General features: G+C 42.1%; 1 protein-coding gene and 16 non-coding genes across 18 annotated transcripts in view; all 17 read left to right on the forward strand.

Annotated features, from left to right (window-relative positions):
- Positions 1–4,546, forward strand: part of kank4 (KN motif and ankyrin repeat domains 4) — a 62,624-nt gene extending 58,078 nt beyond the window's left edge. For both annotated transcript variants that reach the window (XM_076170153.1, XM_076170152.1), the window contains exon 10: positions 240–4,546. In XM_076170153.1, the coding sequence (XP_076026268.1) occupies positions 240–359 (120 nt within the window). In that variant the 3' untranslated portion in view covers positions 360–4,546. The remainder of the gene's footprint in view (positions 1–239) is intronic.
- Positions 4,547–6,516: 1,970 nt separating this feature from the next.
- Positions 6,517–6,589, forward strand: trnaf-gaa (transfer RNA phenylalanine (anticodon GAA)). Its single transcript has one exon. It is a non-coding gene; the product is annotated as a tRNA-Phe (tRNA).
- Positions 6,590–7,092: 503 nt separating this feature from the next.
- On the forward strand, positions 7,093–7,165 carry trnaf-gaa (transfer RNA phenylalanine (anticodon GAA)). Its single transcript has one exon. It is a non-coding gene; the product is annotated as a tRNA-Phe (tRNA).
- Positions 7,166–7,669: 504 nt separating this feature from the next.
- On the forward strand, positions 7,670–7,743 carry trnaf-gaa (transfer RNA phenylalanine (anticodon GAA)). Its single transcript has one exon. It is a non-coding gene; the product is annotated as a tRNA-Phe (tRNA).
- Positions 7,744–8,246: 503 nt separating this feature from the next.
- trnaf-gaa (transfer RNA phenylalanine (anticodon GAA)) lies at positions 8,247–8,319 on the forward strand. Its single transcript has one exon. It is a non-coding gene; the product is annotated as a tRNA-Phe (tRNA).
- A 503-nt stretch (positions 8,320–8,822) lies between these two features.
- trnaf-gaa (transfer RNA phenylalanine (anticodon GAA)) lies at positions 8,823–8,895 on the forward strand. Its single transcript has one exon. It is a non-coding gene; the product is annotated as a tRNA-Phe (tRNA).
- Positions 8,896–9,398: 503 nt separating this feature from the next.
- Positions 9,399–9,471, forward strand: trnaf-gaa (transfer RNA phenylalanine (anticodon GAA)). Its single transcript has one exon. It is a non-coding gene; the product is annotated as a tRNA-Phe (tRNA).
- A 505-nt stretch (positions 9,472–9,976) lies between these two features.
- Positions 9,977–10,049, forward strand: trnaf-gaa (transfer RNA phenylalanine (anticodon GAA)). The gene has a single exon. It is a non-coding gene; the product is annotated as a tRNA-Phe (tRNA).
- Positions 10,050–10,554: 505 nt separating this feature from the next.
- On the forward strand, positions 10,555–10,627 carry trnaf-gaa (transfer RNA phenylalanine (anticodon GAA)). The gene has a single exon. It is a non-coding gene; the product is annotated as a tRNA-Phe (tRNA).
- A 338-nt stretch (positions 10,628–10,965) lies between these two features.
- trnaf-gaa (transfer RNA phenylalanine (anticodon GAA)) lies at positions 10,966–11,038 on the forward strand. The gene has a single exon. It is a non-coding gene; the product is annotated as a tRNA-Phe (tRNA).
- A 505-nt stretch (positions 11,039–11,543) lies between these two features.
- On the forward strand, positions 11,544–11,616 carry trnaf-gaa (transfer RNA phenylalanine (anticodon GAA)). The gene has a single exon. It is a non-coding gene; the product is annotated as a tRNA-Phe (tRNA).
- Positions 11,617–12,121: 505 nt separating this feature from the next.
- On the forward strand, positions 12,122–12,194 carry trnaf-gaa (transfer RNA phenylalanine (anticodon GAA)). Its single transcript has one exon. It is a non-coding gene; the product is annotated as a tRNA-Phe (tRNA).
- A 659-nt stretch (positions 12,195–12,853) lies between these two features.
- Positions 12,854–12,926, forward strand: trnaf-gaa (transfer RNA phenylalanine (anticodon GAA)). Its single transcript has one exon. It is a non-coding gene; the product is annotated as a tRNA-Phe (tRNA).
- A 337-nt stretch (positions 12,927–13,263) lies between these two features.
- On the forward strand, positions 13,264–13,336 carry trnaf-gaa (transfer RNA phenylalanine (anticodon GAA)). Its single transcript has one exon. It is a non-coding gene; the product is annotated as a tRNA-Phe (tRNA).
- A 1,084-nt stretch (positions 13,337–14,420) lies between these two features.
- Positions 14,421–14,493, forward strand: trnaf-gaa (transfer RNA phenylalanine (anticodon GAA)). The gene has a single exon. It is a non-coding gene; the product is annotated as a tRNA-Phe (tRNA).
- Positions 14,494–14,997: 504 nt separating this feature from the next.
- Positions 14,998–15,070, forward strand: trnaf-gaa (transfer RNA phenylalanine (anticodon GAA)). Its single transcript has one exon. It is a non-coding gene; the product is annotated as a tRNA-Phe (tRNA).
- Positions 15,071–15,729: 659 nt separating this feature from the next.
- On the forward strand, positions 15,730–15,802 carry trnaf-gaa (transfer RNA phenylalanine (anticodon GAA)). Its single transcript has one exon. It is a non-coding gene; the product is annotated as a tRNA-Phe (tRNA).
- Positions 15,803–15,851: the final 49 nt, after the last annotated feature.

Raw genomic sequence — 15,851 nt, forward strand, 5'->3', positions numbered from 1 at the left:
CAAAGCAAGAATAATGTTCAAAGCTTTCTCCGCTATGATTTGGACACGGCAACATATTTTAACCCTACAGAACCTCCTCAGAGCAAAGATCTGAGCCTGGCTCTCTTTACTGTGGAGCTTCAAGAGGAAGAGACCAACACCAACACAACATTGCCCCCCTCTGGATGAGTAGCATCACTGCAATGAGTTTGACGTGACGTTCACTCTCTCTCTCTCTCTCTCTCTCTCTCTTTGTTCAGAATGGCCAGTCGGCTCTGTCAGTGGCCGAGGGAGCCTCCCATCAGGACGTCGTCGACCTCCTGAAAGCCCACAGAGAGGCTCCGGCCCCCGAGCCCTCCGCAGCCGCAGACCTCCTCTGAGCCGAGCCAAACTCTGCTGACTCCTGGAAACCACCCCAGCTCATCCACCCGTTTCCTTTTCCTTCCCACCACCATCATGAAACAGGAAAGACCGAATTGATCAATACTGCAGCAGATATGTATAACTGGGAGGAAAGGGGCAGGAATGCTCTCTTCCTCCTTGAACGCAGGATGTGGAAGCTCAGACGCCCACCTCCCATACCGCAAACGACAAACGATGACACATCTTTCTTCCACATTTCTGCCTATGGATCTGCTATATTGACCACTCAGTGAATCAGAGTCATTGCCTTAGAGGGAAGTGGAGTTGACGGTGAAAGTGCGAGGATATGCGGCACAAACCACAAGGGATGGATGGAGGAACAAGTGAACAGCTGCTTCTCACCATCAACAAGCTCTTCAGGCAAAATACTAAGCACATGATCTACCTTCCAAATATATCACAGACAAATGTGACTTTGTTTTGTATGTTCACATCATTCATTTCACTGTTGGACATAAGCCATTATTGAAAACCGTATATGTAGAACATTTAACAGATTTCAATCAAACACACGCTCGCAAAAATGAGAGTACATGTGCTTCTGTGGATCCCGGATGGTCACCAGAGACTGAATGCAATAGTGGACTTCCTCCGTCCGTTGTGTTTGAAACCTTGAATGAACAAAGTCACACGGTGGACATAGGGATTCTCTAAACCCTCCTTGTCTCGCTAACATAGATACAACTGTAAACTCTGGCATCATCCAGGATTCATAGCAGTGTAACTCCCATTCTATTTCATTCTTTCTGACCACTAGAGGGCGTATTACACTGACACGACCACTCCATCCCTCAGTGTTTTGGAGTCAAGGTTCACATGAGACCCACCTGGACTTGGACATAAACATTCCCTCACAAGTTTGCCAACAGGCTTTGCACATGTGTTAGTATGAGAAAAAGCAGTTTCCCCTGGACAGCTTCTTGGGGAACTAATGTGTTCAAGGTTTTTAAACTATGATAAACCTAGAGCCTGTAGATGAAATAGCAACTACATAAGACAGAACTACCGATACACGGCAGCCAAGGGGTGGGACAGGAACTCCTCAGAGGAATCGGTCACAAGCCCTGGAGCAGGAGTCTGGCCTGTGCACTAGCGCCATGACAACTAGAGATGAAGCTGCTTTCTAACCAGGCGAGAATGGTTAGAAAGGTCAAACCCGCATGGAAAGAGGGCGTAACTCTGCCCTGCAGCCACTAGAGGGTGAATAGACGCAGCAACATTCGACAGGGTTACGCGGATGCAGGCACAGGTGGTGATGATGCAAGTACGAGCTAGCAATGTAGCTAAACTCTGACCAAAGATGATGCGCACGATAATACAAGAAGGTAAACAGGGAATGAAAGGGAAGGGATGTCAGGTCGCTTTTTTTCCCCAACCTTAGACTCGACTGCAAAGGTGTTTGGTCACTGGCTGTAATGTGACAGTACTGAAATGTCGTACTTCTCTCTGGGTTTTGAGTGTATAGTTGTGAGTTCAGGCTACATATCCAAACCCTGAAAATGTATAAACTTTGCATATGTGTGTGAGTTTTGTTCAGTTCCTCCTGCTTCTTCTGTATTGGCTACAGATTTTGGACTTTACTCCTTGTTGTCAAATCTCAAGTTAGGGGGAAAAAATTGCGGCATGGAAATGAAAGTATAGAACGAAGCCTCGGGTGGTCAGTAGAATGAATGATTCCATGCGTTTGTGTAAAGCATTCCCAATGTTTGCGTCCAGCGGAAATCTCATATCTCCAAGAGTCCAGAATAGATGGAAATGGTAAAAGTTGATGGTTGACGTTAACTTGGAGTTTCTGCTGGACCCCAGAGAAATTATTTTTATAACCGGAAAGTAGAAAGACTTCAGGCTTGTGACGGGTGGACTGCACCACACGCATGGTGCTGCATGCCAATACTGCAGTGTCTCCCCCTACTGGCTGTACCATAGTACTCAGCAGCAGTATGTTGTAATACTGTCAGGATCATCATCACCATCATCTCCTATCTCTTCCTCTGTCATTCAGGTCAAATGTAATGTAACGTATGTGCTGTTAACCTGCTCGTGTATGCAATCGCTATGAAAATGCACAACTAATGACCGAATGGCTGGCCGGCTGTGATACATTCCAAGAAAAAAAAAGATGTAGCAAGATTATCTAATCTACGGGATCTCCAGAGACGTAGGCAGATGTGGATGTGGCAGGTGTAGGAAGGACCCATTTCAATAATAAGGCCCGTGTTGCTCCTTCCTGTCCTCAAATCAACACTGTAGACGTTCATAATTCAGGATTAAACTGCTGGAAGGAGCAATGTCGCTGCACCGCACCGTTACACGTCGAGATTTAATCAGACAACCACCCTATGTTTCAGAGCTGTGATGTTTTCTAAAGGAGTTTTGGTCGTCGTCCTCTCCTGTTTACCATACACACACACTCACTCACACACTCACGCACGTACACACAAACACAACACCCGTATTCCTAAAGTATCTCAAAGCAGAAGCGCTGGTCTCGTACCATGTTTACATCTCAACAGTGCACCTCCAGTGACCTCAGCAGCCACCAAGCCAATAAGGTGTCAGTTTACACACAAAAGATGGAGGATTTTCACAGATAAGAGACGAGGGCCCAGCATGTAAACATACTGACTGTGTGCAGTATAGTTTTTAGTGGCACTCCTGAGATTTTACAGAATTTCACAATTTTTCAGGTTGTTTATGCCCAAGCTAGGTCACAGCATTGTTCTTTTGTAAATCTGGAGATGTTTAGCATTCACTTACCAGGTCTGTAGTCCTCCGTATGGACCACTATGAATCCCTCTGCTCTTACTTCAGTGGTGCAAAAATGAAGTTACGCACATCACAACAAAAGCTAGATAACTCTTCTGGATTCCCTAATTGTAATGACTGCAAATAGTGATGCTACAGCACTAAAGGGACTCGGCTGGGGTCACTGAAGGTGGAATTTAAAGGGGGAAACCACTCAACTTAACAACTGCCGCATCTATGGTCTCTGACTGTCCAATCTGCATTTGCAGTCACAAAATAAACAGAATCCAGACAAACAACGGAGCTGTGAGCTTGGATCACGACCAACTCTGGAGAAGCTTCAGGATTTGTTTACAGACAAATGAAATATCTTTGCCCTTGTTATGCTTAAACAGCTGAATCCCAACTTCATTGTTTGCTTCCAGCCATGACCCGTTATAGTCATGGTTATGTGGTGCTGTGTGATCTGACCAATAATCCAAAGCCAGTACTCTCACTCCCAGACACTTTAGAAATATGGGCGCTAACACAAGACTATGTTAACTAACCAGAAAGATAGAGTTTTATTATAAAAAAAAGTATCTTAATTCTATATTACTATACACTACAGCTGCATTTATACAGGAACAAAACAGTAACTTGTCGTGTCTTGGCTGTCTTAATATGGGGAGAAAAGCGGTTCCGTTTTCCCTTCTCAGACAACCAAGAGGCGATCAGATCCGCGCTGTTTAAAGACAAACATCTGCTTGTGTCTGTGCACTCAGTCTTTACGGAATCTGCATCCACACATTTAATCCCCTGTGACCCAGATATAAAGGGTGAAAACCAAAGAGCTGAAATCAGACCTGGGCCACACGGGGTTAAAAGATGCACTTCTCTTTGCTCTTTGTTCCTGTAAATCCAGCCAAATACATGTACATACAGTATTGTGCAAAGTATATAACAAGTATTGTCTGAGAGTTTGCATTTAAAGTAATAACTATTTATTCCAAATGCTATATTTTTTACCATATACAGTATACTTATGTATGCATGGACAAATATTCCAATGATTGTGTTGGAAGGAAATTTGGGAATCCAGCAGTGGGTGATTGGAATTTACAGTGTGTTCCCAGATTATGTTATTATTCGGCTTAACATAGGTTGGTCGGGTGATTTATGTTTGTCCGTGATTCAATGGGGTCGGGAATTGTGAGGATATGAAGTAGAGTGAACGCTGTGCTAAGCTGTGTTCGGGGCGACGTCACCCATGTTTGAACACGTCCTGAATATCTGAGAGTGTAAATGGCAAGCGAGTCAAATGTAAAAACCTGTACCTCTATGTAATATTCCTTGTACAATTGGCTTGTGTGTTACAAACCAGAGAACTACTTCTAAATAAATAAACATAAAGATTTAAAACTCATAAAATGCCCTTGTTGTATGTTTATTCTGTATTTAAAGGGAAGGAGTCTCCAGTCTCCTTCCAGTAAGTGTACTGTGTCATTTCCTGTTGCCGACTGTGTTACTGAAAGTTTTACTTAGTACTGAGGGTTTTGGCTGCTCTGAACTTTGCTATATGAAAGTTAATTTTGGATATTTACAACTTAATCGTACACTCTTACCTCTCTGCTTCTGCGACTTGTTGCTAATTCAGTTATTTACTCCTCTAGCTCTGTAGCTAGCCAGACTGCCAGCTGAGCTTAGCGGTTAGCAATGGCTGCCCTCTCCTGCTCAGTGCGTCATATGTTCAGCCATTACTCGGCCTCCTTTAGTGATAATGGTTCATTTAATAGATGTTTCCCTGGAGAAGAGGCTCAGAAAATTGAAATCTCAGTCAGTAGCTACATGAGTTAGCCAGATCCCGACCCAGCGTAGCTCCTACTCACCTGGTAGGTCCCTAGCCAGGCCTGGTTACAATTTATTAGGAACACCTGGTGCCCCTTTATTAGGTTCTTTCTCATTTATTTCTTCATTTCCTTTTTCTCACTCTATCATCTTTTTTCTTGTCGTCTCTTTCTAACATTCATTTTCTTCATCTCTTATTTGTCGTTTTTCTATTCCATCGTCCTTTTTCCTTACCTCCTTTTTGTCATTTTTCTATTCTATCATTCTTTGTCCTCAACTCCTTTTTCTTGGTTTTCTATTTTGTCATTCTTTTTCTTCACCTCCGCGAATTCTCATTCTATGATGATAATATAGAAAAACAAGGAAAAGGAGGTGAAGATGATTTCTCATTTTTCTATGCTATCATGATAGCATAGAAAGGTGAAGAAAAGGAACGATAGAATAGAAAAATGAAAAAACAAGAAAAAGAAGGTGAAAAAAAGAACGATAGAACGAGTAGACGAGGTGAAGAATAGAAAGATAGAACGAAAAAAGAAGGTGAAGAATGGAAACAACAATACCTATGATAGCAATTAAAGCTATTTTTTTCCACTTTGCTGCTGTTATGTAAATTCCCCCATTGTGGGACAAAAAAAGGATTATCTTATCTAACCTTACCTTATCTTAAAGTCTAAAGAATTTCCAGCACGTCTACAAACCTTGTATTGTACCTGACACAACACCTTAATGTTCCTTCCCTGAAGTGCACAAATGATGTAATGATGAATATTATCCAGCAGATGGAAGTGTTACCTTGCAATACAGATAGAATAAATGCCAACATTGCACCACAGCCATAACATTACATTAGGATCATTTGGCAGGCGCTTTTATCCAAAGCGACTTACATTACATTATCACCCTTTGCAGAGGGGGGAGCAATTGAGGATTCGGTGCCTTACTCATGGGCACCTCGGCAGGGGCTCAAACCGGCGAAACCAGTTCCCAAGCGGAAGCACTACCCACTGAGCCACTGCCTCCCTTTCAAACACATCATCTAGATGGCACTAGGATCATTTGCTGCAAGTATTGAGCAAATTCAAATTTTGGTCCAGCTTGGGAAAAACGACAGTGTAACCATGGACCAAATGGGTCACTTTTGTAAAAAGCCCATATCTTGGAAAGGGAAAGAGCTAGAGCTCTAGAATTTAAAACACATCATCTAGATGGCACAAGGATCATTTGCTGCAAGTATTGAGCAAATTCATATTTTGGTCCAGTTTGGGAAAAACGACAGTGTAACCATGGACCAAATCGGTCATTTTTGTAAAAAGCCTATATCTTGGAAAAGGAAAAAGCTAGAGCACTAGAAGTTCAAACACATCATCTATATGGCACTAGGATCATTTGCTGCAAGTTCGGGACAAATTCATATTTTGGTCCAGTTTGGGAAAAACGACAGTGTTACCATGGACCAAACGGGTCATTTTTGTAAAAAGCCCATATATTGGTAGAGGAAAGCACTTGAGCTCTATGATGAAAAGAGAAACAGAAATCATATATGCCGAAATAGCTCAGTTGGGAGAGCGTTAGACTGAAGATCTGAAGGTCCCCGGTTCAATCCCGGGTTTCGGCATTAACCACCCATGCCACAAAATGTTAGAGTCCCCAGTTCAAACCAGGGTAACCACCCTCGCCACAAAATGTCAGAGCAACCATGGACCAAATGGGTCATTTTTGTAAAAAGCCCATATCTTAGAAAAGGAAAGAGCTAGAGCTCTAGAATTTAAAACACATCATCTAGATGACAGTAGGATCCTTTGCTGCAAGTTTGGTGCAAATTCATGTTTTGGTCCAGTTTGGGAAAAACGACAGTGTAACAATGGACCAAATCGGTCATTTTTGTAAAAAGCCCATATCTTGGAAAAGGAAAGAGCTAGAGCTCTAGAATTTCAAACACATCATCTAGATGGCACTAGGATCAGTTGCTGCAAGTTCGGGACAAATTCATATTTTGGTCCAGTTTGGGAAAAACGACAGTGTAACCATGGACCAAATGGGTCATTTTTGTAAGAAGCCCATATATTGGTAGAGGAAAGCACTTGAGCTCTATGATGAAAAGAGGAACAGCTCATATATGCCGAAATAGCTCAGTTGGGAGAGCGTTAGACTGAAGATCTAAAGGACCCCGGTTCAATCCCGGGTTTCGGCATTAACCAACCATGCCACACAATGTTAGAGTCCCCAGTTCAATCCAGGGTAACCACCCTTGCCACAAAATGTCAGAGCAACCATGGACCAAATGGGTCACTTTTGTAAAAAGCCCATATCTTGGAAAGGGAAAGAGCTAGAGCTCTAGAATTTAAAACACATCATCTAGATGGCACAAGGATCATTTGCTGCAAGTATTGAGCAAATTCATATTTTGGTCCAGTTTGGGAAAAACGACAGTGTAACCATGGACCAAATCGGTCATTTTTGTAAAAAGCCCATATCTTGGAAAAGGAAAAAGCTAGAGCACTAGAAGTTCAAACACATCATCTATATGGCACTAGGATCATTTGCTGCAAGTTCGGGACAAATTCATATTTTGGTCCAGTTTGGGAAAAACGACAGTGTTACCATGGACCAAACGGGTCATTTTTGTAAAAAGCCCATATATTGGTAGAGGAAAGCACTTGAGCTCTATGATGAAAAGAGAAACAGAAATCATATATGCGAAATAGCTCAGTTGGGAGAGCGTTAGACTGAAGATCTGAAGGTCCCCGGTTCAATCCCGGGTTTCGGCATTAACCACCCATGCCACAAAATGTTAGAGTCCCCAGTTCAAACCAGGGTAAGCACCCTTGCCACAAAATGTCAGAGCAACCATGGACCAAATGGGTCATTTTTGTAAAAAGCCCATATCTTAGAAAAGGAAAGAGCTAGAGCTCTAGAATTTAAAACACATCATCTAGATGACAGTAGGATCCTTTGCTGCAAGTTTGGTGCAAATTCATGTTTTGGTCCAGTTTGGGAAAAACGACAGTGTAACAATGGACCAAATCTGTCATTTTTGTAAAAAAGCCCATATCTTGGAAAAGGAAAGAGCTAGAGCTCTAGAATTTCAAACACATCATCTAGATGGCACTAGGATCAGTTGCTGCAAGTTCGGGACAAATTCATATTTTGGTCCAGTTTGGGAAAAACGACAGTGTAACCATGGACCAAATGGGTCATTTTTGTAAGAAGCCCATATATTGGTAGAGGAAAGCACTTGAGCTCTATGATGAAAAGAGGAACAGCTCATATATGCCGAAATAGCTCAGTTGGGAGAGCGTTAGACTGAAAATCTAAAGGACCCCGGTTCAATCCCGGGTTTCGGCATTAACCACCCATGCTACACAATGTTAGAGTCCCCAGTTCAATCCAGGGTAACCACCCTCGCCACAAAATGTCAGAGCAACCATGGACCAAATGGGTCATTTTTGTAAAAAGCCCATATCTTGGAAAGGGAAAGAGCTAGAGCTCTAGAATTTAAAACACATCATCTAGATGGCACAAGGATCATTTGCTGCAAGTATTGAGCAAATTCATATTTTGGTCCAGTTTGGGAAAAACGACAGTGTAACCATGGACCAAATCGGTCATTTTTGTAAAAAGCCTATATCTTGGAAAAGGAAAAAGCTAGAGCACTAGAAGTTCAAACACATCATCTATATGGCACTAGGATCATTTGCTGCAAGTTCGGGACAAATTCATATTTTGGTCCAGTTTGGGAAAAACGACAGTGTTACCATGGACCAAACGGGTCATTTTTGTAAAAAGCCCATATATTGGTAGAGGAAAGCACTTGAGCTCTATGATGAAAAGAGAAACAGAAATCATATGCCGAAATAGCTCAGTTGGGAGAGCGTTAGACTGAAGATCTAAAGGACCCCGGTTCAATCCCGGGTTTCGGCATTAACCACCCATGCCACAAAATGTTAGAGTCCCCAGTTCAAACCAGGGTAACCACCCTCGCCACAAAATGTCAGAGCAACCATGGACCAAATGGGTCATTTTTGTAAAAAGCCCATATCTTGGAAAGGGAAAGAGCTAGAGCTCTAGAATTTAAAACACATCATGTAGATGACAGTAGGATCCTTTGCTGCAAGTTTGGTGCAAATTCATATTTTGGTCCAGTTTGGGAAAAACGACAGTGTAACAATGGACCAAATCGGTCATTTTTGTAAAAAGCCCATATCTTGGAAAAGGAAAGAGCTAGAGCTCTAGAATTTCAAACACATCATCTAGATGGCACTAGGATCAGTTGCTGCAAGTTCGGGACAAATTCATATTTTGGTCCAGTTTGGGAAAAACGACAGTGTAACCATGGACCAAATGGGTCATTTTTGTAAGAAGCCCATATATTGGTAGAGGAAAGCACTTGAGCTCTATGATGAAAAGAGGAACAGCTCATATATGCCGAAATAGCTCAGTTGGGAGAGCGTTAGACTGAAGATCTAAAGGACCCCGGTTCAATCCCGGGTTTCGGCATTAACCACCCATGCCACACAATGTTAGAGTCCCCAGTTCAATCCAGGGTAACCACCCTCGCCACAAAATGTCAGAGCAACCATGGACCAAATGGGTCACTTTTGTAAAAAGCCCATATCTTGGAAAGGGAAAGAGCTAGAGCTCTAGAATTTAAAACACATCATCTAGATGGCACAAGGATCATTTGCTGCAAGTATTGAGCAAATTCATATTTTGGTCCAGTTTGGGAAAAACGACAGTGTAACCATGGACCAAATCGGTCATTTTTGTAAAAAGCCTATATCTTGGAAAAGGAAAAAGCTAGAGCACTAGAAGTTCAAACACATCATCTATATGGCACTAGGATCATTTGCTGCAAGTTCGGGACAAATTCATATTTTGGTCCAGTTTGGGAAAAACGACAGTGTTACCATGGACCAAACGGGTCATTTTTGTAAAAAGCCCATATATTGGTAGAGGAAAGCACTTGAGCTCTATGATGAAAAGAGACACAGAAATCATATATGCCGAAATAGCTCAGTTTGGAGAGCGTTAGACTGAAGATTTAAAGGACCCCGGTTCAATCCCGGGTTTCGGCATTAACCACCCATGCCACACAATGTTAGAGTCCCCAGTTCAATCCAGGGTAACCACCCTCGCCACAAAATGTCAGAGCAACCATGGACCAAATGGGTCACTTTTGTAAAAAGCCCATATCTTGGAAAGGGAAAGAGCTAGAGCTCTAGAATTTAAAACACATCATCTAGATGGCACAAAGATCATTTGCTGCAAGTATTGAGCAAATTCATATTTTGGTCCAGTTTGGGAAAAACGACAGTGTAACCATGGACCAAATCGGTCATTTTTGTAAAAAGCCTATATCTTGGAAAAGGAAAAAGCTAGAGCACTAGAAGTTCAAACACATCATCTATATGGCACTAGGATCATTTGCTGCAAGTTCGGGACAAATTCATATTTTGGTCTAGTTTGGGAAAAACGACAGTGTTACCATGGACCAAACGGGTCATTTTTGTAAAAAGCCCATATATTGGTAGAGGAAAGCACTTGAGCTCTATGATGAAAAGAGAAACAGAAATCATATATGCCGAAATAGCTCAGTTGGGAGAGCGTTAGACTGAAGAACTGAAGGTCCCCGGTTCAATCCCGGGTTTCGGCATTAACCACCCATGCCACAAAATGTTAGAGTCCCCAGTTCAAACCAGGGTAACCACCCTCGCCACAAAATGTCAGAGCAACCATGGACCAAATGGGTCATTTTTGTAAAAAGCCCATATCTTGGAAAAGGAAAGAGCTAGAGCTCTAGAATTTCAAACACATCATCTAGATGGCACTAGGATCAGTTGCTGCAAGTTCGGGACAAATTCATATTTTGGTCCAGTTTGGGAAAAACGACAGTGTAACCATGGACCAAATGGGTCATTTTTGTAAGAAGCCCATATATTGGTAGAGGAAAGCACTTGAGCTCTATGATGAAAAGAGGAACAGCTCATATATGCCGAAATAGCTCAGTTGGGAGAGCGTTAGACTGAAGATCTAAAGGACCCCGGTTCAATCCCGGGTTTCGGCATTAACCACCCATGCCACACAATGTTAGAGTCCCCAGTTCAATCCAGGGTAACCACCCTCGCCACAAAATGTCAGAGCAACCATGGACCAAATGGGTCACTTTTGTAAAAAGCCCATATCTTGGAAAGGGAAAGAGCTAGAGCTCTAGAATTTAAAACACATCATCTAGATGGCACAAGGATCATTTGCTGCAAGTATTGAGCAAATTCATATTTTGGTCCAGTTTGGGAAAAACGACAGTGTAACCATGGACCAAATCGGTCATTTTTGTAAAAAGCCTATATCTTGGAAAAGGAAAAAGCTAGAGCACTAGAAGTTCAAACACATCATCTATATGGCACTAGGATCATTTGCTGCAAGTTCGGGACAAATTCATATTTTGGTCCAGTTTGGGAAAAACGACAGTGTTACCATGGACCAAACGGGTCATTTTTGTAAAAAGCCCATATATTGGTAGAGGAAAGCACTTGAGCTCTATGATGAAAAGAGACACAGAAATCATATATGCCGAAATAGCTCAGTTTGGAGAGCGTTAGACTGAAGATTTAAAGGACCCCGGTTCAATCCCGGGTTTCGGCATTAACCACCCATGCCACACAATGTTAGAGTCCCCAGTTCAATCCAGGGTAACCACCCTCGCCACAAAATGTCAGAGCAACCATGGACCAAATGGGTCACTTTTGTAAAAAGCCCATATCTTGGAAAGGGAAAGAGCTAGAGCTCTAGAATTTAAAACACATCATCTAGATGGCACAAAGATCATTTGCTGCAAGTATTGAGCAAATTCATATTTTGGTCCAGTTTGGGAAAAACGACAGTGTAACCATGGACCAAATCGGTCATTTTTGTAAAAAGCCTATATCTTGGAAAAGGAAAAAGCTAGAGCACTAGAAGTTCAAACACATCATCTATATGGCACTAGGATCATTTGCTGCAAGTTCGGGACAAATTCATATTTTGGTCTAGTTTGGGAAAAACGACAGTGTTACCATGGACCAAACGGGTCATTTTTGTAAAAAGCCCATATATTGGTAGAGGAAAGCACTTGAGCTCTATGATGAAAAGAGAAACAGAAATCATATATGCCGAAATAGCTCAGTTGGGAGAGCGTTAGACTGAAGAACTGAAGGTCCCCGGTTCAATCCCGGGTTTCGGCATTAACCACCCATGCCACAAAATGTTAGAGTCCCCAGTTCAAACCAGGGTAACCACCCTCGCCACAAAATGTCAGAGCAACCATGGACCAAATGGGTCATTTTTGTAAAAAGCCCATATCTTGGAAAAGGAAAGAGCTAGAGCTCTAGGATTTAAAACACATCATCTATATGGCACAAGGATCATTTGCTGCAAGTATTGAGCAAATTCATATTTTGGTCCAGTTTGGGAAAAACGACATGGACCAAATCGGTATTTTTTGTAAAAAGCCTATATCTTGGAAAAGGAAAGAGCTAGAGCTCTAGAAGTTCAAACACATCTTCTAGATGGCACTAGGATCATTTGCTGCAAGTTTGGTGCAAATTCATGTTTTGGTCCAGTTTGGGAAAAATGACAGTGTAACAATGGACCAAATGGGTCATTTTTGTAAAAAGCCCATATCTTGGAAAAGGAAAGAGCTAGAGCTCTAGAATTTCAAACACATCATCTAGATGGCACTAGGATCATTTGCTGCAAGTTTGGAGCAAATTCATGTTTTGGTCCAGTTTGGGAAAAACGACAGTCTTACCATGGACCAAATGGGTCATTTTTGTAAGAAGCCCATATATTGGTAGAGGAAAGCACTTGAGCTCTATGATGAAAAGAGGAACAGCTCATATATGCCGAAATAGCTCAGTTGGGAGAGCGTTAGACTGAAGATCTAAAGGTCCCTGGTTCAATCCCGGTTTTCGGCATTAACCACCCATGCCACAAAATGTCAGATTTCCAGTTCATTCCAGGGTGACCACCCATGCCACAAAATGTCAGAGCAACCATGGACCAAATTGGTCATTTTTGTAAAAAGTCCATATCTTGGAAAAGGAAAGAGCTAGAGCTCTAGAATTTCAAACACATCATCCAGATGGCACTAGGATCATTTGATGCAAGTTTGGGCTAACTTCAAATTTTGGTCCAGCTTGGGAAAAACGACCGTGTAACCATGGACCAAATGGGCCATTTTTGTAAGAAGCCCATATATTGGTAGAGGAAAGCACTTGAGCTCTATGATGAAAAGAGAAACAGCTCGTATATGCCGAAATAGCTCAGTTGGGAGAGCGTTAGACTGAAGATCTAAAGGTCCCTGGTTCAATCCCGGTTTTCGGCATTAACCACCCATGCCACAAAATGTTAGAGTCCCCAGTTCAAACCAGGGTAACCACCCTCGTCACAAAATGTCAGAGCAACCATGGACAAAATGGGTCATTTTTGTAAAAAGCCCATATCTTGAGAAAGGAAAGAGCTAGAGCTCTAGAATTTCAAACACATCATCTAGATGGCACTAGGATCATTTGCTGCAAGTATTGAGCAAATTCAAATTTTGGTCCAGCTTGGGAAAAACGACAGTGTAACCATGGACCAAATTGGTCATTTTTGTAAAAAGCCCATATCTTGGAAAAGGAAAGAGCTAGAGCTCTAGAATGTAAAAAAACATCATCTAAATGGCACTAGGATCATTTGCTGCAAGTTCGGGACAAATTCATATTTTGGTCCAGTTTGGGAAAAACGACAGTGTAACCATGGACCAAACGGGTCATTTTTGTAAAAAGCCCATATATTGGTAGAGGAAAGCACTTCAGCTCTATGATGAAAAGAGAAACAGAAATCATATATGCCGAAATAGCTCAGTTTGGAGAGCGTTAGACTGAAGATCTAAAGGTCCCCGGTTCAATCCCGGGTGTCTGCATTAACCACCCATGCCACAAAATGTTAGAGTCCCCAGTTCAAACCAAGGTAACCACCCTCGCCACAAAATGTCAGAGCAACCATGGACCAAATGGGTCATTTTTGTAAAAAGCCCATATCTTGGAAAAGGAAAGGGCTAGAGCTCTAGGATTTTAAAAACACATCATCTAGATGGCACTAGGATCCTTTGCTGCAAGTTTGGTGCAAATTCATGTTTTGGTCCAGTTTGGGAAAAACGACAGTGTAACAATGGACCAAATCGGTCATTTTTGTAAAAAGCCCATATCTTGGAAAAGGAAAGAGCTAGAGCTCTAGAATTTCAAACACATCATCTATATGGCACTAGGATCATTTGCTGCAAGTTCGGGACAAATTCATATTTTGGTCTCGTTTGGGAAAAACGACAGTGTAACCATGGACCAAATGGGTCATTTTTGTAAGAAGCCCATATAGTGGTAGAGGAAAGCACTTGAGCTCTATGATGAAAAGAGGAACAGCTCATATATGCAGAAATAGCTCAGTTGGGAGAGCGTTAGACTGAAGATCTAAAGGACCCCGGTTCAATCCCGGGTTTCGGCATTAACCACCCATGCCACACAATGTTAGAGTCCCCAGTTCAATCCAGGGTAACCACCCTCGCCACAAAATGTCAGAGCAACCATGGACCAAATGGGTCATTTTTGTAAAAAGCCCATATCTTGGAAAAGGAAAGGGCTAGAGCTCTAGAATTTAAAAACACATCATCTAGATGGCACTAGGATCCTTTGCTGCAAGTTTGGTGCAAATTCATGTTTTGGTCCAGTTTGGGAAAAACGACAGTGTAACAATGGACCAAATCGGTCATTTTTGTAAAAAGCCCATATCTTGGAAAAGGAAAGAGCTAGAGCTCTAGAATTTCAAACACATCATCTAGATGGCACTAGGATCATTTGCTGCAAGTTCGGGACAAATTCATATTTTGGTCTAGTTTGGGAAAAACGACAGTGTAACCATGGACCAAATGGGTCATTTTTGTAAGAAGCCCATATAGTGGTAGAGGAAAGCACTTGAGCTCTATGATGAAAAGAGGAACAGCTCATATATGCAGAAATAGCTCAGTTGGGAGAGCGTTAGACTGAAGATCTAAAGGACCCCGGTTCAATCCCGGGTTTCGGCATTAACCACCCATGCCACACAATGTTAGAGTCCCCAGTTCAATCCAGGGTAACCACCCTCGCCACAAAATGTCAGAGCAACCATGGACCAAATGGGTCATTTTTGTAAAAAGCCCATATCTTGGAAAAGGAAAGAGCTAGAGCTCTAGGATTTAAAACACATCATCTAGATGGCACAAGGATCATTTGCTGCAAGGATTGAGCAAATTCATATTTTGGTCCAGTTTGGGAAAAACGACATGGACCAAATCGGTATTTTTTGTAAAAAGCCTATATCTTGGAAAAGGAAAGAGCTAGAGCTCTAGAAGTTCAAACACATCTTCTAGATGGCACTAGGATCATTTGCTGCAAGTTTGGTGCAAATTCATGTTTTGGTCCAGTTTGGGAAAAATGACAGTGTAACAATGGACCAAATGGGTCATTTTTGTAAAAAGCCCATATCTTGGAAAAGGAAAGAGCTAGAGCTCTAGAATTTCAAACACATCATCTAGATGGCACTAGGATCATTTGCTGCAAGGTTGGTGCAAATTCATGTTTTGGTCCAGTTTGGGAAAAACGACAGTCTAACCATGGACCAAATGGGTCATTTTTGTAAGAAGCCCATATATTGGTAGAGGAAAGCACTTGAGCTCTATGATGAAAAGAGAATAAGCTCATATATGCCGAAATAGCTCAGTTGGGAGAGCGTTAGACTGAAGATCTAAAGGTCCCTGGTTCAATCCCGGGTTTCGGCATTAACCACCCATGCCACAAAATGTCAGAGTCCCCAGTTCATTCCAGGGT

The sequence above is a fragment of the Genypterus blacodes genome, unplaced genomic scaffold, assembly GCF_046128005.1.
Source record: "Genypterus blacodes isolate CSIRO-AG114 ecotype Tasmania unplaced genomic scaffold, CSIRO-AGI_Gbla_v1 ptg000215l_1, whole genome shotgun sequence".
Taxonomy (NCBI): domain Eukaryota; kingdom Metazoa; phylum Chordata; class Actinopteri; order Ophidiiformes; family Ophidiidae; genus Genypterus; species Genypterus blacodes.